The 23,715-nt window shown below is 45.3% G+C and overlaps 1 protein-coding gene across 2 annotated transcripts in view; it reads left to right on the forward strand.

The window, feature by feature from the left end:
- The window catches only part of TRPC4AP (transient receptor potential cation channel subfamily C member 4 associated protein), a 73,609-nt gene that overhangs the window by 46,130 nt on the left and 3,764 nt on the right, over positions 1-23,715 (forward strand). Inside the window, exons 8-14 of one of the 2 annotated variants that reach the window (XM_060119973.1) lie at positions 4,549-4,734; positions 13,394-13,560; positions 16,451-16,582; positions 18,683-18,741; positions 20,332-20,433; positions 21,610-21,693; positions 22,769-22,859. In XM_060119973.1, coding sequence (XP_059975956.1) covers positions 4,549-4,734; positions 13,394-13,560; positions 16,451-16,582; positions 18,683-18,741; positions 20,332-20,433; positions 21,610-21,693; positions 22,769-22,859 — 821 coding nt within the window. The remainder of the gene's footprint in view (positions 1-4,548; positions 4,735-13,393; positions 13,561-16,450; positions 16,583-18,682; positions 18,742-20,331; positions 20,434-21,609; positions 21,694-22,768; positions 22,860-23,715) is intronic. The other variant, XM_060119974.1, reaches the window with a different exon arrangement.

The following is a 23,715-nucleotide window of genomic DNA, read 5'->3' on the forward strand; positions in this document are numbered from 1 at the left end:
TCAACCTGTTTAACGTTAACCAGCAGTGCATGTGGTAGCTACTGATAAAGCTGTGAGAAGTACAAAGACCGTATGATGCTGGGGTGCCAGTCCCCTGAGATTGTGTATAAGTTGGTGAATATAATGGGCCAGTGAGTTTTTCCTGGGGAGAGAATCCAAAACTTTCATCAGCTTTTCAAGAGACCAACAAAAGCTCAGGAATCTCTGGGGTGGAAGTCAGTCTCAGAACCCTGAATACTGGGTAGGTTACATCTGAGGGTCTGTGTTCAGTGTGCAGGGTGTGAAAACTAGGTCTTAGGAACTGCCCTGTGAGGAACAGTTAGAGAAACTGGAGCTATTTACCTGGAGAAACGAGGTGTGACTAAAAATCCATCTTTTTGAAATTTTTCAATATTAGAAATTTTTAGAAATCCAAACTCTTCATTTATTTAATTTATTTTTGGGGGAAAAAATTATAGTTTTTGTTTGTTTGTTTTAAATTCACAAACTACAGGGGAACAGCAGGTGTACGGTAGAAAGTTTGTTCCCATCCCAGTGGTGACCTATTACCAGTTTCTCATTTGTCCCTCCAGGGATACTCTGTACGTGACCAGTTACGGGGGTGGAGGAGGGAAGAAGAGAAGACAGGCTCCCTTCTGTTTGTACTGATGGTGATGTAAAATGAGCACCATTCTGCCCCTGGCTCTTTTCACTTAACTTTGTCTTGCAAAGCATCCATTCCAGTACATACAGAATTATCTGATTCCTTTTTACAACTGGATAGTATTCTAGTATATGGGCGTAGCATAATTTATTTAACCAGTCCCCTGTTGATGGAAATTTGGTTTACCTCAAGTCTTTTTTCCTACAAATAACAGCCTTATGTATGGAGTTTAATGTGCTGGATATTTGCCTTTTAAACTTTGATAGATATTAACAGATTTACCTTCCGTAGAAATTACTAGTTCATCTTTCCACCCTGTATACCCTTCCCAGTACAGGGCCTTTTTTAACTTCTTGATATTTGTCAAACTTGATAAGGAAAAAAATGGTATCTCAAAAAAAAAATCTATCTCAGTATATATATTTTTTAAATTGAGGTGAAAGTCACATAAAAAATTAACCATTTAATTCAGTGGTTTATAGTACATGTACAATTTGTGCAGCCACCATCTAGTTCCAAAACATTTTCATCACCCCAAAAGGAAACCCTGTACACATTCAGCAGTTATTCTCCATTACCCCCAACCCCTGGCAGCCATCTGCTTTCTGTTATTGGATTTATCTATTCTGGGTATTTCATATAAATGAAATTTTAAAAATGTGATCTTTTGTATCGCATATCATACCTTTCACTTATTGTGATGTTTTTGAGGTTCATCAGTGCTGTTGCATGTCAGTATTTCATTCTTTTTTATGGCTGAATAATATTCTTTGTGTGTACATACCAATTTGTGAAACATTGATGGACATTTGGGTTATTTCTACCTTTTCACTGTTGTGAATAGTGCTGCTCTGAACACATGCATACACAGGTATTTGAGCACCTGTTTTCACTTCTTTTGGGTGTGAACTTAGGATGAAATTGCTAGGTCATATGGTAATTCTATATTTAACTTTTTGAGGAAAAGTTAATTTCAATGTAGTTGGTTTTCTTTTTTGAAGATTTTTTTTTTTTTTTTTTGCGGTACGCGGGCCTCTCACTGTTGTGGACTCTCCCGTTTCGGAGTACAGCCTCCGGACGCGCAGGCCCAGCGGCCATGGCTCACGGGCCCAGCCGCTCCGCGGCATGTGGGATCTTCCCGGACCGGGGCACGAACCCACATCCCCTGCATCGGCAGGCGGACTCTCAACCACTGCGCTACCAGGGAAGCCCTTTAAGATTGTTTTGACTTGGGCCATTTTGAAAGTCTTTATTGAACTTGTCACAATATTGCTTCTGTATTATGTTTTGGTTTTTTGGCCATGAGGCATGTGGGATCCCAACTCCCCGACCAGGGATTGAACCCACAGCCCCTGCATTGGAAGGCAAAGTCCCAACCACTGGACCACCAGGGAAGTCCCTCAGTGTAGGTTTTTTTTTGTTTGTTTTGTTTTTTTTGCGGTACGCGGGCCTCTCACTGTTGTGACCTCTCCCGTTGCGGAGCACAGGCTCCGGACGCGCAGGCTCAGTGGCCATGGCTCACGGGCCTAGCCGCTCCGTGGCATGTGGGATCTTCCCAGACCGGGGCACGAATCAGTGTCCCCTGCATCGGCAGGCGGACTCTCAACTACTGCGCCACCAGGGAAGCCCCCTCAGTGTAGTTTAATTCACCTTTTTTTATTAATGCAGTCACACATTATTTTATAGTCACTCACTAATTTATAGAGAATGGAAAGGGGGCTAAGATGATTTGCCAAACTCTGTGCTGGGACTAAATTCATATGACTTCATATAATCCTCCTAACTACTTTGTTTTTATTTATTTTATTTAAAAAGAATTTTCTTTAATGTATTCTTTTAAGGTTTACTTTAAAATTTTTTATTATGGGAAACTTCACACATATAAAAGCAGAGACATATATATGACAGTGTAATGATCCCCATTTACCTATTACCTACCTTCAACAGTTATCAACTGATGGCCTGTCTTTTTTTTTTTTTTGCGGTACGCGGACCTCTCACTGTTGTGGCCTCTCCCGTTGCGGAGCACAGGCTCCGGACGCGCAGGCTCAGCGGCCATGGCTCATGGGCCTAGCCGCTCCGCAGCATGTGGGATCTTTCCGGACCAGGGCACGAACCAGTGTCCCCTGCATCGGCAGGCGGACTCTCAACCACTGCGCCACCAGGGAAGCCCCTGATGGCCTGTCTTTATCTCTACCCTCATTTACTCCTACCGTCCTCACTTTGGATTATTCTGAAGCATATCCCAGACATTGTAAGATTTCACTTGCATATATTTCAGTGTTTCTATAAGGTAATTGCTCTTTAAACCATATTGTACACTACCAAATTAATATCTTGATATTTTGAAATATCTAGTTATTTATTAATTTTTGATTAGATGATACATGATTCAGAAAATTTACAAATTCAAAAAGTTGTTCACTGAAGAGTACCCCTCCCACTGTATTCCCAGTGGTGTTATTCTCTTTGCCTTTGGCAAACCACTGTTTTCTATCCTTAAGAAGATTTAATGCATACACAAGCAAATACGTACAGGCGTTAGCTTTATTTTAAAGAAGGTTAAATTTTGGAGCCAAGATTTGAACCTGTATTCCCTGCCTTTAAAGTTTATTATGTTCTTTATGCTGACCAGAATTTCTGTCCTACTCATCATTGTCAGTAAAATGGGACTGGTGCAAATAGGAGCTGGGTAATTAATTATTCAGTTTCTTTCTTTACCTTAAAAAAAAAAAAAGAAGAGGCTTATCTTTTTTCTTACTGCTAATATGTGTGTGTTATAGGAAAATCAAACCATAGTTAAGTAGTTTTAAAAGAAGCATTTATATCCTCTCCTACTCAGGAACAGCCACAGTAAATACCTTCCACAGTATATATCCTTCCATTCTTTATCTGTGTATATGTATATTATGTGCATATTTTAAAGAAGAAAACTTTAAAAATTTTAAAGAAAATGGGCTTAAGCCAATACTGTTTAATAATTTACTTCCTTGGGGCTTCCCTGGTGGCACAGTGGTTAAGAATCCGCCTGCCAGTGCAGGGGGCACAGGTTCGATCCCTAGTCTGGGAAGATCCCACGTGCCGCGGAGCAGCTAAGCCCGTGCGCCACAACTACTGAGCCTGCGCTCTAGAGCCCGCGAGCCACAACTGCTGAGCCCGCGTGCCACAGCTGCTGAATGAAACCCGTGCACCTAGAGCCCATGCTCCACAGCTAGAACAAGAGAAGCCACCGCAATGAGAAGCCCGCGCACTGCAAGGAAAAGTACCCCCTGCTCACCACAACTAGAGAGAGCCCACGCACAGCAACGAAGACCCAATGCAGCCAAAAAATAAATAAATAAATAAATAAATAAATTTTATAAAAATCACCAAAATAATAATAATAATTTACTTCCTTAACAAGTAAACTCAAACATCTTTCTGGAGTTGCTGTATAAAGATGTGTGTGTCATTGGTCTTAGTGTCTGTGTGTTGTATTCCACTGCATGGACGTATCATTTAATCAGTATGCTATTAATGAACACATAGTTATCTCTACCTTTTTGCTGTTATAGAAACCACACCAATGAACCTCTCTATACAGATATCTATGTATATATAATTAGTTATTTCTTTATGGTAAATCCCCAGAAATGGACCTCTTAGCTCAGAGACACACAGATTTACGTCGTAAAGGTTATTCCAGTTTATATTCCCACCAGTAGATACGAATCTGTTTCCCTGCACATGCTAAAATTGAATTTGTTTTTATAACTTTATTACTATTTTGCCTTGGGTTGGCATTTCATTTTAAAGGGAAGCTCTGACTAACTGCCGTCAGATTAAGGTGAGAAGCCGGTTGTTTGTTGAGTGCTTTAGAGCTGGTCTCTGTTTTGACATTTCCTCTTTTGTTCTTTCCTCGACAGCGGCCCTTCTCAGCATCCCTGGCTTTGTCGAGCGGCTTTGCAAGCTGGCAACTCGAAAGGTGTCAGAGTCAACGGGCACAGCCAGCTTCCTTCAGGAGTTGGAGGAGTGGTACACCTGGCTAGACAATGCTTTGGTGCTAGATGCCCTGATGCGAGTGGCTAATGAGGAATCTGAGCACAATCAAGGTACTCGGGATGGGTCTCCTGAGAGGTGGGGAGCGTTCCTGTGGGTTCCTAGAGCCATTCTTGACCTCTTTTCCAAGCAGAATAAGTTGAAATTTGCTCAAAGTAGAATTTCCCTCAGGGCAGTCCTGGATCATGATTGTTAAGACTTTTGATAGCCAGTGACAGAACCTCTTTGAGCTCCCTTAAAGCAGACCTGATTTCAGGGACGGGGGCTTTGTTGCATAACCCAAGGAATCGACTGGAAACATTACCGGAGCATTTCTAGGAACCCAGAGGGTTCTTTCTCTGTTTCCACTTCTTTCTACACGTTTCTTCAGTCTTATCTTTCCTCCATTCTGACAAGTAGGCTGCCTAGTGAATGTGTGCACTCCTAGTCTCAGCTCCAGCTCCTTGGTGAACTACTCTGGCCTGTTTTGGGTGAGGTGCTCAACCCAAAGCATTTGACTCTGGGATCAAATTGTACAAACCCAGGAATTCCCACTGGAATCATGCAGATAAAAGTGAAGGGAGGAGTTTCGTTCCTGGGATGGCAGTGTGTGGAGCTCCGTGGATCTGCTTAGTCAGTGAAACTAAACAAAGCCTGTATACAACAGCAGCAACAACAAACATCCACATAAAGTCTGTGGAAGTTGTTCTCAGACTGTACAACAAGTGGGGAAACATTTCTTCTAGAAAATCTACTAAAATTTAGTGAGAACATTGAGAGCCTATGACACTAGAATTTCTGCTTGATGCAGGTTCCACTCTGGACAGGTGTGGCCTAGAGGACAGGGCTCCCTCAGCTTCCAAACAAGGAATACAGAATCTCACTGGAAGGGGCAGGCTACCAGCTCCGAGTGGAAGACGCTAAATTCTTGATGAATATAGCCAAGAGGGCAGGGGCTCCTTTCTTTCTCCCTCCCCTCCCCTCCCCTCCCTTCCTCCATCCCTCTTCTCAACTTTCTTGAGATATAATCAACATATAATATTGCGTAAGTTTGAATTGTACAGTGTGTTGATTTTATACATTGATATATTGTAGAATGATTACCACTGTAGCAATAGCTAACACCTCTATCCCATCACATAATTACCATTTCTTTTTTTCTGGTGAGAATATTTAAGATCTGTTCTCTTAGCAACATTCAATTATATGATATAGTATTATTGGCTATAATCACCATCCTATACACTGGATACCCAGAATTTGTTAACCTTATACCTGGAAGTTTGTGTTCTTTGACCAATAACTCCCCATTCCCCCCCACCCCACCCCACCACTAGTAACCACCACTCTGTTTCTCTGAGCTTTTTTAGATTCTACATTAAATGATACCATACAGTTTTTGTCTTTCTCTGACTTATTTGATTTAACATAATGCCAGGGGCTCCTTCCCTCCATTCACCTCCATACTGTACTCATAGTACAGAAGCTCTACCCAGGCCCAGTAGGCCAAGAATTCTATGGCCCTTATTGCCCTTGCCCCAGCTCTCTTATAGGACAGAGGTTCCACCATGTAGGCAGAGGCAAGCTGAGGAAGCTATAGAGGCTACCTATCCTGCTCAGAGTAATAGCACTGAGATTTTGCCAGAGGGAGAGGTAATAGGTAAGAACAGAATGTTGGGAAGTTTGAGCTCAAGGTCATTCTCAGAAACAGTGTAGATTTTGGTGGTAAGAAAATAAAAGGAGCTCTTTTTAATTGAGAACAAAAAGCCAAACCATATGCCAGCTAGTTCACCAGAGAGAACCAAGGAAAGAGGTGGCTAAGAAGAACTTAAAGCTGGGGTCAAAACAAACCTCAGTCTCAAAAACTACCCCTGCCTGAATTTAATTCAATCAGACTTTGGAGCAATTTATGCCTCAAGGCATTGTCAAAAACAGTAGAGCATTCAGCCAGCAGTTAGTGGAGCCTGACAACTGAGTTTCATACTAGATGAGGCAGAAAGTTTAACAGAGATACCAAGGAAAGAGCCAGACAAAGAGAGCCCTGCTAAAACACTGTCATCCAGGGACACATGCCCAAGGCTGCACTCTCTGCCAAGTGGCCTCATCAGTCCTCAGAGAAATAGACTTTACTGAAATAGGCTAGAGAGGGCATTAAAACAAATAAACAAGAAAACAACCACAAGCCCTGAAAGAAGAAAGAGGGAAGAGTATCAAGAGTTGCTACAGTATTTACTTAAAATGTCCAGTTTTTAACAAAAATCAAGACATGCAAAGAAACGGGAAAGTGTGACCCAGACGTAGGAGAAAGCAGGCAACAGAAATTGCCTGTGAGAGAGCCCACATACCAGAATTAACAAAGACCTCACAGCAGCCATTATAAATACGGTCAAAGAACTAAAGGAAACTATCCTCAAAGAAGCAGTGATGACAATGTGTCATCAAATAGAGAATATTAATAGTGAGATAAGAGATATAAAAAGCCAAATGGAAGTTCCAGAGATGAAAAACACAATAACTGGAATGAAAAGTTCACTGAGAGAGAGAAAGGAACAGGAAAAAAATAGAAATAATAGCTGAAAACTTCCCAAATATGGTTAATGTACACATCTGAGAAGTTCAAAGAACTGCAAGTAGAATAAACTCAAAAGATTTACACCCATTCACATCATAATGAAAATGCTGACAGAGAAAATCTGGAAAGTAGCAAGGGAAAAATGACTCAACATGTTCAAGAGTATCCCAGTAAGATTATCGGCTTACTTCTCATCAGAAATGACAGAGGCCAGAAGGGAGTGGGATGACGTATTCAAAGTGCTGGGAAAAAACTCAGCCAAGAATTACATCCAATAAAACCTTCTTTCAAAAATGAAGGTGAAACAAACAGCTTCCTAGATAAACAATAACTTAGGGAATTCACTACTAGCAGACCTGCCTTAGGAGAAGTACTGGCTGAAAGCAATTTATCTCAGCCAGTAATTCAAATTCACACAGCAAAAAAACGGAGCATCAGTGAAGGTAATTGTATAATAATAAAAGACAATATATGTGCATCTTTCTTCTCCTTAACTAATTTCAAAAGCAGTTGTATAAAACTATGTGTTTATAGTTACATTGTTGAACCTATAACATATAGAAATGTAATATATTTGACAATAACAGGTCAAAGAAAGTGGGTGGACCCAAAGTTGTATTGGAGTAAGGAAATTGGACAAGGTGGTAACTCGAATTGACAGGAATCAGTGAAGAAAATCAAAATGGTAAATAAGAGGGTTACTATAGCAGACTCTGTAAATATTTACTTGTCTCCTTTCTTTTCTCAGCTGCTTTAATGGACATAAAATTTTTTAAAGTAATAATTATAACAGTGTATTGTGTAACAATGTATACAGTGTATTGTACAGTATATTGTTTGGCTTTTAGCACATGTAGATGTAGTATGCATAATAATAGCACAAAAAGGGGGAAGAGGGAGCTCTGGGAGCCCTGGAATTAAGTTAATTTATATCTGAAAAAGAGTCTGTCAAGTTAAGATGTATATGGCAGGCAAGCCTTGTAGCAACTGCTAAGAAAGTAACTTTAGAAATATAGTGAGAAAGTCATTAAAGGAATTACAGTGTTACACTAGAAAATATTTACTTAATGCAAAAGAAAGTGTTAAAGGAAAACTAGAGGAATTCAAAAAAGTGAGCTATATAGAAGACAAAAAGTAAAAGGCAGAAGTAAATCCAACTTTGTCAGTAATAACATTAAATGTGAATGGATTAAATAATTCATTCAAAACACAGATTGTCATGTTGGATTTTTAAAGAAGATCCAATTATATACAGCCTACAGGATACACACTTTCTATTCAAAGGTAGAAATAGGTTGAAAGTAAATGACAGTATCATGCAAAGGACAACCATAAGAAAACTGTAGTGGCTGTACTAAGAGTGACTTAAAAATGTTATCAGAGATTTTAAAAATAGATTTTATAATAATATAAAAAGGTGAATCTGTCAAGATATAACAGCATGTGTATCTAACAACAGAGCCAAAAATAAGTAAATGAAGCAAAACTAACAGATTCAAAGAGAGAAATAGGCAGTTCAACATAATAGCTGGAGACTTTAATAACCCATTTTCAATAGTGGACAACTATATAGAAGATCAGCAAGGAAATACAAGACTTGAGCCACACTGTAAGCCAACTAGACTAAACTGATATATATATAGGACACTCCACCCAACAACTGTAGAGAACATATTCTTCTCAAGTACACATGGAATGTTCTCCAGGATGGACCATATGCTAGGCCTTAAAAAAAAAAAAAAAGAACAACTCAGGAAAGTTAAAAGGATTAAAATTGTACAAAGTATGTACTGCAATCGCAAGGGAGAGATATTAGAAATTAATAGCAGAAAGAAATTTGGGAAATTCACAAATGTATGGAAATTAAGCAATACACTTGTAAATAACTGATGGTTCAAAGATAAAATCACAAAGGAAACTAGAAGATATTTTGAGATGAATGAAAATGAAAGCACAACATACCAAACTTATGGAATGCAGCTAAAGGATGCTTATAAATTTATAGTTGTAAATGCCTACGTTTAAAAAGAGCTCAAAAAATAACCTAACTTTCCACCTTAAATCATTGAAAAAAGAAGAGCAAACTATATTCCCAAAGCAAACCGAAGAAATAATAGGATTGGATAGGAAATTAATGAAATAGAGAATAGAAAAACAATAGAGAAAATCCACAAAACTAAAAGTTGGTGCTTTGAAAAGGTCAACAAAATTGACAAACCTTTAGCTACACTGACCGAGCAGAAAAGGGACAAGTTCAAATTACTAAAATCAGGAATGAAAGAGGGTATATTATAACCAACCTTACAAAGATTTTTTAAAAGGACTAAGAGAATACTATAAACAACTGTATGCCAATAAATTAGATAACCTAGATGAAATGGAAGAATTATAAGAAAGATACAAACTCCTGCAACTGACTCAAGAAGAAATAGAAAATCTGAACAGACCTATAACAAGAGATTGCATTAGTGATGAAAAACTACCCCAAAGACAAGCCCTGGCCCAAAAGGCTTCACTGGTTAATTCTACCAACCACTTAAAGAAGTAACACCAGTACATCACAGACTCTTCCATAAAATAGAAGAGGAAAGAACTTTGCTTAACTCATTCTGTGAAGCCATATTACCCTGATATCAAAACGAGACCAAAAGAAAAAAAGACATCACAAGGAAATTACAGACTAATGTGTCTTACAAGTATAGATATAAGAATAGCCAGCAAGCACATGAAAACATGCTCAGCATCATTAGCCATCAGGGAAATGCAAATCCAACCCACAATCAGATACCACTCCACACTCACTAGGATGATTATCATCAAAAAGACAGGTAACATGGGGCTTCCCTGGTGGCGCAGTGGTTAAGAATCTGCCTGCCAATGTAGGGGAAAACGGTTTGAGCCCTGGCCCGGGAAGATCCCACATGCCGCAGAGCAACTAAGCCTGTGCACCACAACTGCTGAGCCTGCGCTGTAGAGCCCGCAAGCCACAACTACTGAGCCCACGCACCGCAACTACTGTAGCCCGCGCGCCTAGAGCCCGTGCCCCTCAACAAGAGAGGCCACCACAATAAGTCCGCGCACCGCAATGAAGAGTAGCCCTGCTCGCCTCAACTAGAGAAAACCCGCGTGCAGCAACAAAGACCCAATGCAGTGAAAGATTAGTTAATTAATTAATTAATTAAAAAAAGAGAGACAGATAACAGGTGTCGGCAAGGAGATGGAGAAATCAGAACCCTCATTCCCTGTTGGTGGGCATGCAAAATGGTGCAGCCACTGTGGAAAACAGTCTGTCAGGTACTCAAAAGGTTAAACATAGTTTCCGTATGACCTAGAAATTCCACTTGTAGGTATATACCCAAGAGAAATGAAAACATATGTTTACACAAAAACTTAGACGCGAATGTTTGTAAGAGCATATTTACTATAGCCAAAATATGGAAACAACTCAAATGTCCATCAACTGATGAATGGATAACAATGTGGTATATTGTATGTAATAGAATATTATACAGTAGTTTAAAAAAATGAAATACTGTTACATAGTGCAACCTGAATCAACCTTGAAAACATTGTGCTAGAAACAAAAAAACACAAGTTGTATGATTCTATTTATATAAAATGTCCTGAATAGGCAGTTCCATAGAGACAGAAAGTAGTCTAGTAGATGCCTGGGGCTGTAGGGGCTTGGCGGGAAATGGGGAGTGACTGCTAATGCGAACAGGATTTCTTTTAGGGGTGATAAAAATGCTCTAATATTGATTGTGGAGATGGCTGCACAATTCTGTGAATATGTTAAAGGCCAGTAAATTGTACGTTTGAAAGGGGTGAATTGTATGGCATGGGAATCATAGCTCAGAGCCGTTTTTTTAAGTGAGTGTGCCCCAGGGTACAGTACAGATATATGGAGGGTGGTACCCACTTTAGTCAGTATTGTGGAGCTGAAGAGATTTGGAGGGAAGCACAGGCCTCTTAAACTAGTTTTTCCATCCTCATCCTTGGGAATCACTTCGTTACTAAGCTTTGGCCATTGCTTTCAGGACTGTGATTCGTGAAAATAGTTATCCCAGAGAGTTTCTTGTCAGGCCTTTGCAAACCAGGCACCAAAAGTTGGCAGTGACTCGGCAGAGTCCAGGCTGCCTGCATCTCTCTTTCTCCACAGACGTTCATTACTGAGGAGGGCTCATGCGCCATCCGCCGCCCCTGCTTCTTCCACAGACGTCCTCTCCCACAGTCCCCCCCAGACCCCCAAGCTAGGTGATGAGGACGCTGAGGCGCTGGAGGCTACATGGCAGGTGTGCAGCAGAGGTGCGATTCTGCGTGATAGCTCTTCAGATTCTCTTTACAAATCAGTTGACTCTTAAACTGTTCTGGGAGTGGGGCCAAGGAGTCCCAAGACGTAAATTGAGTAATTATGGTTTTCCTCCCAACATGCAAGAAAAGATACGTGAATAGATAGAATTTTCTCAATTAGATTTTTTCCAGTAAATTTTTCTTAGTCTTTGCTGGCTGTCACTTTCGTTGTCATTAAGAGCTTGCAGATTAAAAGGAAGAAAACATAGAGTGAGCAAGCATTAGCAAATACTCAGAGTTCGTTTTCTACTTCTGTTTAACACATACTTGTATGTTGGGTACATGTGCCCTGCATTTTTTAAGCACTTTCAACATATTAAATCATTTAATCTTTGCAATGTTGGTAAGAGATAGGTACTGTTGCCATTATTTCTGTTTTACAGATGAGGATGGATACTGAAGCATAGACACATCAACAGACTTCCCCAAAGCCACCCAGCAGTCTGGCTCCGAGTCCTTAACCCCTGTGCTGCACTGCCTCTCTGTCCTGCTTCGTTCAGCAGCTGGTCGTCTTTCAGCTTTTATATTAGTGATGTAACATGGCTGGAAAAAATAGTTCTAAGTCTGTAGGGTGGAGTAAGTTAGGTTTTTAGGTCATGATATCACCGTACAGAAATCATAACTGCATGCGCCTCACCCGAATATATCTCATGACCACTACTCTGTACCACATAGACTTTCTGGCCTTTTCAAAAGGCCTCTAGGGCAACAGTTCCAATAGGAATTTAAAAGGACCTTAGTAGTTACTGATTCATCCTTTCACCTTAAAGATGAGGAAAACTAAGGGGAAGTAAATCCTAAGGTTTCCTGACTCTGACCTTTTAAAATAATAGGGACCTAAGAGTGAGGCTTCCCAAGAATCAGGTGCTGGGCTTTCTTGTGTCTTCCTTCACTCCTCACAGGAACTCGAGCCGACCGCTGCAGCACTACTTTTCTTCCCGTTTACAGAGCACTTGAAAGACTGCCGAGGAGGTGACTTGCCCAGGGTCACACAGCCAGCAAGTTGTCGTTCCACAGCCGCCCTCAGTCTTCATCCCTTTGCTCTGCCCCCACTCCCGAGAGTACCCTCCAGTGCGGCCTGCGTGACCCACTGAGACTTCTTTGTTAACTGGGTAGTAGAGGAAATGAGATGGTTTACCTAAAGCCCAAAACCCAATGCCTGACACATATCGTGTCCATGAATATTAGGTAGCTTTTGCTGTTGTCGCTAATAATGAAATTGGGTAAAATGAAAACCTGCTAGTAGATAATATGTTCATCTGTATCACTAGTATCGATTGTGATGCCTCATCTGCCTTAGGAAACTTTCCATGGCTGTTTGAAAAACAGGAGGGAAAAAAATCTTCAAAAAGCCTCCATTTTAGTCCTTCAGCAGTGCCCCCTTGTGGCATCTAAGCAGAGGGACCAAGTACTCAGAGTACTTTGTGACCTGAAGAGAATTTGACACAGTTTGCTGCTGGACATCTGTCTGGGCAGTTTCTCGGGGTGGGCGCGGTGGGTCTGGTGGTGGCAGGAGAAGGGATTTGGGGGCAGGGCATGGATCAGGTTACTGGGTTGGCTGTGTCACAGTATTTTTGCTGGGTGTTAAAAGCCGGTGGGATACAATTGCAGAGTCCATGTTCCTAAGTTTCTAAGCTTCCCTGAACCCGGTGGCCTGGAGAGAGTTTTGTGGCTTTCAAAGTCTCTGTCACGGACTCAGGGCCCAGTCTGATGGCTCCGTTACCTCAGGTCTGTTCAGCGCAGGTTTGAGGGGCAGAAACGTGTTTCCTCATGAGCAGTGATTGAACCCTCTCTCCTGGTGGCTGTCTCAGCCTCCATTGTGCTCCCTCCTCCAGGGGCTTCGGAGGAAAATGGCCTGCCTCACGCTTCTCCTAGGACCCAGCTGCCTCAGTCAATGAAGATCATGCATGAGATCATGTACAAACTGGAGGTGCTCTATGTCCTCTGCGTGTTGCTGATGGGGCGCCAGCGAAACCAGGTGGGCCCTTCCGCCACGTCTCAGAGCAGGAGGAGCCGTGGGCAGACTCTTCCCAGGCACCTGTTAGGCCGCCCCTCACAATGCCTCTGTCTCTGGCCAGCAAAGCGAGGGGTTGGCTCCCTTATCCCTGTTTTACACATCAGGAAACCGGTCGGATTCCGGGGCTCATAGTCTTTCCACTGTACCTTGCTGTGGGCATCATTTCTAGACAGAGCATTGGTGCCCCGGGCAGGAGTGGGCGGCTTAGCCATGTTATCTGACCTTGTTAATGTGCAGAGTAAAGGGTGGGTGTCTGCCCTGTAGATGCACTGGAGGAGTTGCCAGTCTGATGGGGGCTTGGGGTGGTGGGTCGGAACTGTGTCAAGTTATGAAAACTAGGCAACTGCGGGGGGCCCAGCCATGCTGAGGTTCCTTGAACCTTGAAGCAGTTCCAGGAGGGAGGAGCAGGGGGGAGGGGGAGGGCTCTAGAAGTATGCAGCACTCCTCAAGGTACATAAGCGGCCCACTCCCGCTCCCTACGCATTCTCCTAGGGGTGAAATGAGGCCTGGGGGGAGGGGTGGGCTGAGGGAAGGGGGAGCCGGGAGCTCAGCAGTCCTTGGGCACCTTTCTCAGTTAAGGACTGTACTCTCACACAGCTCTCTGTGAGGTGGGTGCAGTTATCACAGGTTTACAAGTGAGGAACAGTTTTAGAGAGGGCAGCAGGGAAAAGACCGGCCGAAAGATGACGTCTGGCCCGGCAGGGTCCTCAAGAAAGCGAGGAAGCCAGGCATGCTGACCCTCAAGGCAGCCTGCCAGGTAGAGGGAGCAGGCCCAGATGGGAGTGGGTGCGAGCCTGCCTGGTGGGTTGGTGGAACAGTAGGGAAGCTGGGGCATGGACAGGAGCCAGCAGCGAGGAGAGGTGGGCTGAGGGGTCACGCGGGGGCCAGGTTGCATTGGGCTTTCATAGGCCATTTAAGGGCTCTTGTGTTTATACTCTGAGTGCAATGGGAAGCCATCCTCCGGCTGCTGTGCGAAAGAGCTCACAGTAGCTAGGACCAGCATGTTTGTGGCAGGAGTGGTGAGAGGTGCTTGCGTTCTGGATCTATTTTGAAGGTAGAACAGGTAAGATTTGCTGATAGGTTAGGTGTGGACATAAGTGGAGAGAGGAGTTAAAGGTAACTTCCTTACCTCTTTGCAAGCAGGTGGGAGGAATGGTTTGCCATTTCTTGACATGGTTAAGACTGGTGGGTAAGGACTGGAGGGGCAGACGTCTGAAGGGAGGAAGGGGAGGAGTTCAGTTTGAACAAGGTAGGTTTAGGTGTCTGTTAGAACTGGCATTTGGCTTCCCTGCACCTGGAGTTAGGGGAGAAGAGAGGCCTGGAGGTATAACTTTGGGCGTCGTCACCCTGTGGTTGGCATTTAAAACCAGGACACTGGATGAGATCCTGCCCTGATGTCCACAGCACTGGGGCTCCTTCCTTTAATATGGGATATAGTTCTTATAAAAAACATTAGTCATGATATCTTACCTGTGTTGAGTGCTTTTTCTTTTTTGAGGCACTTTCACAGTCATTCATATTTGAATTTGAGGTTATTTGGTAAGTTATACAGCAGGTGGTGACCTCTACCCAACTTGATGCTTGTGAAAACGAAGAAACAGAAAAGGGCCCTGCCCTCAGTCATCTCAGGCATCGTGAGAGCCAGGATGTAAACTCTGCTGCCCTGACGCTTCTTTCTGTCCCCTCACCATGACAGTTCCCTGCTCCCTGAGCCTTCCTGTTACCAAGCTTCTATGAATCCTTCAGTTAAACTGTGATCACAGCTGCTGCTTCCTTGGGAGGGGCCATCAGCTGGCCCAGAGCCCTGCCCTCCTGAGAACCAGTGTTATGCTGGTGTGTCCTCATGTGCACAGTCAGCATTAACTGAGTTCCTACTGTGTGCTAGGCACTGTGGGGACATGGATTCACAGACCCCGCCTACACCAGGACAGCAGGGGGAACAGTTTCCCCGGCCAAGTCCCCCAGAAGGCTCCTCCTTGGAGTGACCTTATTATTGTGCACTCGGGCCAGGTTCTCTGACCAGTCTTGGCTAAGTTGAAATCACTAGACTGGAAATGCTCACCAAATGTCCTAAGTTCCATCCCTCTGGTGCTAATGAAAATAATCAATACAACAGTCCTTTTTTCCAGCGCTTCCTGTAAGTCAGACCCTGAGCTTCCCCCACATGACCTCATTCAGCCCTTTCAGCAGCTTCATCAGCCCTCATTTTCCATCAAGGGATGCAGGCTTAAAGAAGGATGTTGCCCAGAGTCACAGCACTGTCAAGTTCTGGTCTCCCAAGATAAACACCAGCCTGTGGTGGGCAGGGAAGGGACAGGCTTTCAGATCAGAACACCTGAGTTAGGGTGACATTTCCACCCCTGCCTTGGCCACATCAGTCCTGCTAAACTTTCCTTTCCTCTGTAAAATGGGAATTAGTAAGCCCTGGGGCTGTGCTCTGGACTAGACATACGTTTTCTGACTTTATCCTTACAACAGCCCTGAAAAGTAGTAATAGTTTTGTTTTATGTTATGTAAAAAAATATTTTAATAGGTCAGTAATTCACATAGTTCTGTATTAAAAGGTGTAAATGAGTATAAGTGAAGCCTTTCTCCCCTCTGATCCTGAACATTCAGGGTTCTCCCATGAAGCATCTGATTTTACCAGTTATTAATGTCTCCTTCTAGAGAGTTTAAGAGCATGTTTGTGCGTAGTGGGAGCGGTGGTGAGGGTAGAGCAAGTGTGGCTGTTCTCTTTAAACATCAGCAGTGCTTTCTTCGTCCCGAAGCCTTATGGGACCTACCTGCCCAGGCTTTGATAGGCCTTCACAGCACATTTGTCTTAATGCTTTTGCCTTCCTGCCCCATCCAGGTTCACAGAATGATTGCGGAGTTCAAGCTGATCCCCGGGCTGAACAATTTGTTTGACAAACTGATTTGGAGGAAGCATTCAGCATCTGCCCTTGTCCTCCACGGTCACAACCAGAACTGTGACTGCAGCCCGGTGAGCAGGGACCCCGGTGACAGATGGGCTTTGCTTTGCCAGAAGTAGTTGTTTCAAGAACTGCTGTTGGCCCTTTGAAATTTCGTGCTTTGAGAGTAAAGCAGAAACTGAAAGTCATAGCCTGTGTAACCCCATAATTGGAAGCCACCTTGGGGAAGGATCTGAGCCCCACCCTTCACCTATCCAGACATGCCTTTTGAGGCCCTCCAGCCAGCCTTCCCTTGTTCACCTCTGGGCAGGGCACTCACTTTCCTCCAGACAGGGCCACCCCCTCTGCTACGGAACAGCAAGTTTTTCCTCATTCCGTTCTCTATCCCATTGTAATTTACATCCACTGATAGTAGGTTTGCCTTCCAGAACCACGCCAGTGGTCTGCCTCCAAAAAGGGCTTTAGGAGGTTTTCTCATTTTTAAGGGCCAAGGGCTCACCTTTGCTTGGTCTTTCTCACGGTGCCCTAGAGGGCACTGAACTGTGAGTCAGGAGCCCTGTTGTGCCACTCAGCTTTTTGGGAGAGCTTGAACAAGTCACTGAATCTCTGAGCCTCTGTTTCTTGCAAAAGAAAGATCATCGGCTATCAGCATGAGGGGGAAAGTGCCACACGGCCACCAGGCCCAGTGACATGGGTCCTCCCTGGTCTCTAAGCTACATTCTGGGGACTTTCCTCAGTGCCACATCTTCCAGTTTACTGTTTTTCTCCTTGGCTTTGTCAGATTTACCTTTTAGCACATCCATTTGAATTAATTTCAAGTGAATATATTGTGCATTTCTGGACATTTTGTCTGGATCTTTGTCAAAAGCTACGTGGTCTTTTATTCATTATGTTAATATTTTGTTCTTCTATTGCATTTTCTGTCTTTAATTTTACCTCTTTAATTATTCATAACATACTTTTTGATAGTCTTTTTTGGATTGCTCATGGGGAGCTACTTGTGTCTGAGTCTTCAGACTCACCTCGGGGCGGAGTGTTGCCTTGTGTTCTGTACTGTCTGTAGGAGGTCACCTTCAGGGGAGGGGGAGCTTGTTTCCCCTGTGAGTACGTGTAGCCTGGGCCCTGGAAGTAGTCCTATGGAACATTTGGCTTTTGTCTGCCAGGTACTTCAGAGGGCACGGCATCCCAGGGCAAGGTTTCATTTTGAGTGTCTGCCCTCCCACTCTGGTAGTATGAGCCCAGGGTCCTCCTGGGGACCTGGGGGCTCCCCTCCACCACCAGCAGCACCCTGGCAGAGACAGGCTTCTTTGCCAGCTCCCTGGGCTGGTAGGTGGGGTTTTTCTAACCCTTTTTTCACCAAATGTATACATTCTGCAGGCTTTCCATGCACCCAAGGTTCTGTCTGGTCCCTGCAGAGCATTGAAACCCAAGCCCTGGCCCGAATAAGTCTCATTTCCACTTCTCCACCCACCCAGAGTTGCCAGCCGTCGGCTCTCGTGCTCACTGCTCTGAACTCGGTCCTTTCATTTCTGATTCTAGTGGAATTTCCTTTCTTTCCTATGAACTTAGCCTCACATTTAAAATAACTTAAGTTATTTATTTTTAAGACTTTAAAAAAAATTAATTTATTTTATTTTTGGCTGCGTTGGGTCTTCATTGCTGCCCGTGAGCCTTTCTCTAGTTGCGGCGAGCAGGGGCCTGCGGTGCGCGGGCCTCTCACTGCGGTGACCTCCCCCGTTGTGGAGCACAGGCTCTAGGTGCACGGGCTTCAGCAGTTGCAGCTCACGGGCTCTAGAGCGCAGGCTCAGTAGCTGTGGTGCACGGGCCCAGTTGCCTCGCAGCTTGTGGGATCATCCCGGACCAAGGCTTGAACCCATGTCCCCTGCATTGTCAGGTGGATTCCCAACCACTGTGCCACCGGAGAAGCCCAATTTCAGTTATTTTTTATCCAGTATGTTGGGGTGTTTTTAACAGGAAGGGTCTACATTAGCTTAATCTCCTGTTGGCCAGATGTGGACAAAGGGTTTTCTGACTAAAGAGAAGTCCTCACTGTGCGCGAGGACAGGGGCTCAGAGAAGCAGAGTGACGTCCAGGCTGTCAGCAGAGCCTTTTGTTTTCTTTTGGAACATTGTGACTGTGGTTTTAACATCGAGGATGCACATGTATTTTAGGACATCACCTTGAAGATTCAGTTTTTGAGGCTCCTCCAGAGTTTCAGCGACCACCATGAGTAAGTACAAGCCATCCCTGGGAGGAGAGTTCTTTCGTTGTCTTTTCTTCTCCCTTTGTCTCATCGCTGACCTCGGCTCAGGAGGACCTGGGCGCCGTGAGAGCCACTCTCACCTCAGGGCAACCGCATGGGGCTGCACTTCCGTGATCAGGGCTGCCATTTGTGCAGCCCTTCCTTTATGCCAGGCCCTACACTGAGTTTCCCCTTGCCCCACAGCCACCTTGGAAGTGAGTGCGGAAGTCGCTGGCCCCTTATTACCCTTGGGGTCAATACAGCTCTCAGCCGTCTGTCCCTCTGAGCTAGGAGCTTGGCTATTCGCAGGGGCCAGCAGGAACCTCAGATGGCCAAAGTGGGCTGAGTATTGACATGTTGAGCAGATGGAATATTCTTCACCTGTACAAGGAGATGTACTCTCCCCCGTTTTCCTTGAAACACACTCTGCCCTCTTATTTTAACTGTCCAACCTTTGGTGGAGAATGTATTGGAGAATGATTCTCTGATATAAGGAAAGTGCAGGGGAGGGGTAAATGGCAGCTGACCTTGGCGTTGGTGAGACCTTGGTGAGCTGGAACACACAGGCAGCCACTGCTCAGCTCTTAGCAGCTGTTGGTGTACAGGAAACAAGGCCCAGTGTTGCATAGCTTCTGAGTTTTTCCCCCAAGGAAAGCCAGAAATTAAGATTTATGTGAAAAGTCCTGATCTTTAAGTGCTGGTTTATATTCTTTTGAAATATTGTATAAGCTAATAGGACATGCCTGAGGACACATGTGACCTCAGGGGCCTTCACTTTGCAGCTTTTGTCTGGATCGTGTTGATCATCCTCTTTGAGAGGTTCTCTGTCTGAAGGACTCAAGCTCCAGCAAGTATGTCAGCCCTGAAAAATGGCACCAATATGTTCTGAATGTGTCCTTTTTTTCCTGAAGAATTGAGCCCCTAGCTTTCATCAGACTCTTAGATCTGATGGGTCGTGTTCTCAGGCTTGGATTTTATATATTCTAAAGCAGTGTGAAAATGTGGGAGCATTGTTTATGGGAGTGACATGATCAGATTCCAGTTATCTGAAGATCACTCTGGGTGCTGTGTGTGGGATTGACTCCTGTGGGGAGACCATTTAGGAAGCTGGTTCTGTCCACATGACTTGGGTGACGAGAGGCCTGGATGTGAAAGGGAAAGGAGGGAGGGAATGTCACAGCTGACTCAGGCCTCCTGGTGGGAATGCTGGAACAGGGCCAGTCTTGAGGAGTAAAATGATGAGTTTGATTTGGACATCACTGAGTTGAAAGTGCCTTTGAGAAATTAAATAGAAATGTTCAGTGGCAAAAGAAAGGCCTAGAGATGCTAAGGAAAGGGGCCTCATAAGTGGACGTGGCAGGCAGAGGGTGGGCGTTGGGGCCAGGGAGACTCCCACAGCATGAGAGCAGTGGGCTGCGTGCCCTGCCGCAGAATGCTGGCTCGGGGTAAGTGGCGTTGGGGGCGGGTACCCCAGGGCTTCTTGGATTCCCTCCACAGCAGATGGGCAGGGGACTAGCCCGGTGTTGATGCGGCAGCCACAGTTCCTGTCCTTTACCGCCTCTAACACATTTATTTCAGGAACAAGTATCTACTGCTCAACAACCAAGAGCTGAATGAACTCAGCGCCATCTCTCTCAAGGCCAACATCCCCGAGGTGGAAGCCGTCCTCAACACTGACAGGTGAGCATGGCTGGGGTGCATCTGTGGCCCACAGCCCACCCTGGTTTCCTGCGTGTCCCAGGGCTCCCAGGTGGGTGCACACAGGTGTGTGTACTTGTCCTTTCTCACTCACATGTAGCTACAGTGTCTTGAGGGCTCCTGTGTGCCAGGCACCGTCCTCCCGTCACCTGCATTATCTCATTGGAGCCCCACAGCAGCCCTTGGAGGGAAGCGCCTTCGTCGCCTCCACTTTACAGACTGGGGAGCAGGGGCTCAGAGAGGTCACCTACCACAGGTCATATATACTCGGCTCTCTCCCCTGTCACTCAGCTTCATTGACATGCTCCTTTCCTGCCCTCTGCCAAGTCCCATTAGCTGGGTTATACTTGTCTCACTTTCTAGAGCGGAGCAGGGAAGTCACAGGCTCACAGGGGTCAGGGGAGGGAGGACTGTGTCCAGCAACAGGAGTTGTAATTCTCCAGCCTTTTTTGATTGTTTGTTTGTTTTTACTTTTAAAGTAGCAGAAATCTTTGTTCAACTGAAACTGAATATAGTCCCACCCTAATACCTGTAGTGGGTGAATAGTAGAGCTGCACTATTTGAAGGAGGAGTTTAAGGACCTAGAGTCCCTGCCTGCTTGGCCCTCTCTCCCCGATAATGCAGCCTGAGTCATTTCCTCACTTACTGTCTTTGCTTCCTAGACCAGGAAGCGGAGGCCCAGAACCTCGGGTACTTGTCCAAGGCCAGCTGGAGCTGAACCTGGGGCCCAGGGTACTCCCTGCCTCACCCTGTGGGCACGGACTTTGCCCCATCTGCTAGACTCTGTCGTGGTATTTCAAACCCACTTTTGTTGTAAGCAGCCCTCTCTCCAGCAGTTCTGAGCCCTGTGTGACTCTGGTTGTGGCCTCTGATCACTTGTCAGTGAGTTTGGGCAGGGAAAGCTGCCCTGAGATGTAGTGAGAATGCACTTGGCTATTCAGTTGTGAGACTGCAGGAGTCCTTAGGGTGCTCTGGACCCAGGTAGAGCAGGAGGACATCTTGTAGGTTTGGAAATGTCACCATGTTTTTTTACCCACCTAACCCAGCAGAGACACCCAACCCCAGGGCCCCAAGACACAGTCCTTTGGCCAAGTGGAAGTTGGCCCCTGTCAGCCTCTCAGATCTGCCCCCAATATGTTCCTGTCTATTTTATTTCAGGAGTTTGGTGTGTGATGGGAAGAGGGGCTTACTAACTCGTCTGCTGCAGGTCATGAAGAAGGAGCCAGCGGAGTCATCTTTCAGGTAGATCTGGGACACGCACCTGCCACTCCTGAGGGCCCAGGAGCCAAGTGTTTCTTAAGCTGTTAGAATTACCTTCTTTAGTCACCAGCTTCTACTCCGGACATCTGGTTACTGTCGGGGAGAGGGAGTTTGCCATCTCCCTTGTGTTGACTCAGCACGTACTCACTAGCTTCTGCTGCGTGCCACCAGTGTGTTTTAAGAATTGACCAAGCATTCACCAAGCACGTGTTCTGTGCTGGTGCTGGACAGGTGGGGGAGAAATGGGAGCTACAGTCCCTGCCCACATGGAGTTGCCTGGGTTGTGAGAAACAAGCATGAAAAGAAACCTGTGTGGGGGTTGCAGTGTGGAAAGGCTCGGAGCCATGACCTGCCCCGGGAGCCGTGGGAGCAAAGGGAAGGCTGGTGGGGCGGGTGCGGATAGGGAGGGCACCTCAGTTCCTTAGACTCATCTAAGTTGAGTCTTAAAGGCTGCAGACAGCAGTAGCAGGTGAGGGAGGCATTCCATCAGGGTGGGTGTGACTTGTCAGTAGGCTCCATCCCCAAGGGTCCCCTGTCAACTCAGCCTGCTTTGTCCTGACGTCCCCTTATGGATCCCAACTCTGCCCTCCGGGGCCACTCAGTCAACATCAGCCACCTCGTCTCTAGGACAGCCCATCAGAAGTGAGCTCGGTGGTCTGTCCACAGGTCTGTCAGGTTCCCTTATGCATTCCCAGCCCCTCGCTTCCATGTCCTCCTGTTCCTCTGAAGTGGCAGAGGCTAGAGTGTGTTTTCACACGTGATTCACAGGGCCAGCCCTTTGATCCTAGATGCTGCCTTCTCCAAGACACAGCTCCTTCCAGACGAACCACATGGAGGACTACTCCCCCCTGAGCTGTCAGATCCCTGAGGATGGGGACCCTTGATCTGTCCCCAATGCCTAGTATGAGGCCCGATGCCTAGTAGATAGACGTTCAGTAAATGTCTGTTGGATACATGAAAAGACAGCAGACATCTCCCAGCCCCTTGGTGAATAGAACATGGGCCAGAAGAGGGCAGCCTTAGCCACCTGGGCCAGGGGTCAACATTTGGGTCGCAGGTTTTGGCAAGCCCGGGCTGTGGAGAGTTTCCTCCGAGGGACCACCTCCTATGCAGACCAGATGTTCCTGCTGAAGCGAGGCCTTCTGGAGGTAATGGCCCGGAGGAGCCAGGGTGTCGGGTGTCCCTCTCCCCAGCCCCATGTGTTGCTTTCCTGTCCTGAGACCTAGACAGCTGGCAGAGCAGACCAGATCTCTTTATCGTAAAACGCCAGTGCAGATCGCCCTGGTACTTCCCCATAGCTGTCAACTCTGGGTTCCCCATGGGTGCCTAACGGGTGATTGAGGGATCTGGGGGTGGCCATGGAGGATTATAGGAGTCTGTAAAGTTGCTCAGCAAGGCCTTTTGACCCTGAGGATATTTTGCTGCTGACTAAAAGTTAATTTCCCTTTCTTGAAAAATGGCCTCCATAAAAAGCAAAATTTATGAAGGGAGGTAGGGCAAAATGTCCAAGGTTACAATTGGGTAAAAAAAAAAAAAAAAAAGGATACAAATAAGAAACTGATCCATGCATTGTTTTAAAAATCCGTAAGGAAAAGAACTGATCCAGGGCTTCCCTGGTGGCGCAGTGGTTGAGAGCCCGCCTGCCGATGCAGGGGACACGGGTTCGTGCCCCGGTCTGGGAAGATCCCACATGCCGCGGAGCGGCTAGGCCCGTGAGCCATGGCTGCTGGGCCTGCGCGTCCAGAGCCTGTGCTCCGCAATGGGAGAGGCCACAGCAGTGAGAAGCCCACGTAATGCAAAAAAAAAAAAAAAAAAAAAAAAAGATCCCGCGGGCGGCAACTAAGACCCAGGAAAGCCAAATAAATAAATACTTTTTAAAAAAAAAAAAAAAAAAAAAAGAACTGATCCAAATTGGTATATACAACTTCAAGAAAATAAAAATGAAAAAGGAAACAGTTTAACTGTCGTAGAAAACCTTCTCAAGGAGTTAATTGCTTTATGTTC

This window comes from Mesoplodon densirostris, chromosome 16 (genome assembly GCF_025265405.1).
Source record: "Mesoplodon densirostris isolate mMesDen1 chromosome 16, mMesDen1 primary haplotype, whole genome shotgun sequence".
NCBI classification, from domain to species: Eukaryota; Metazoa; Chordata; class Mammalia; order Artiodactyla; family Ziphiidae; genus Mesoplodon; species Mesoplodon densirostris.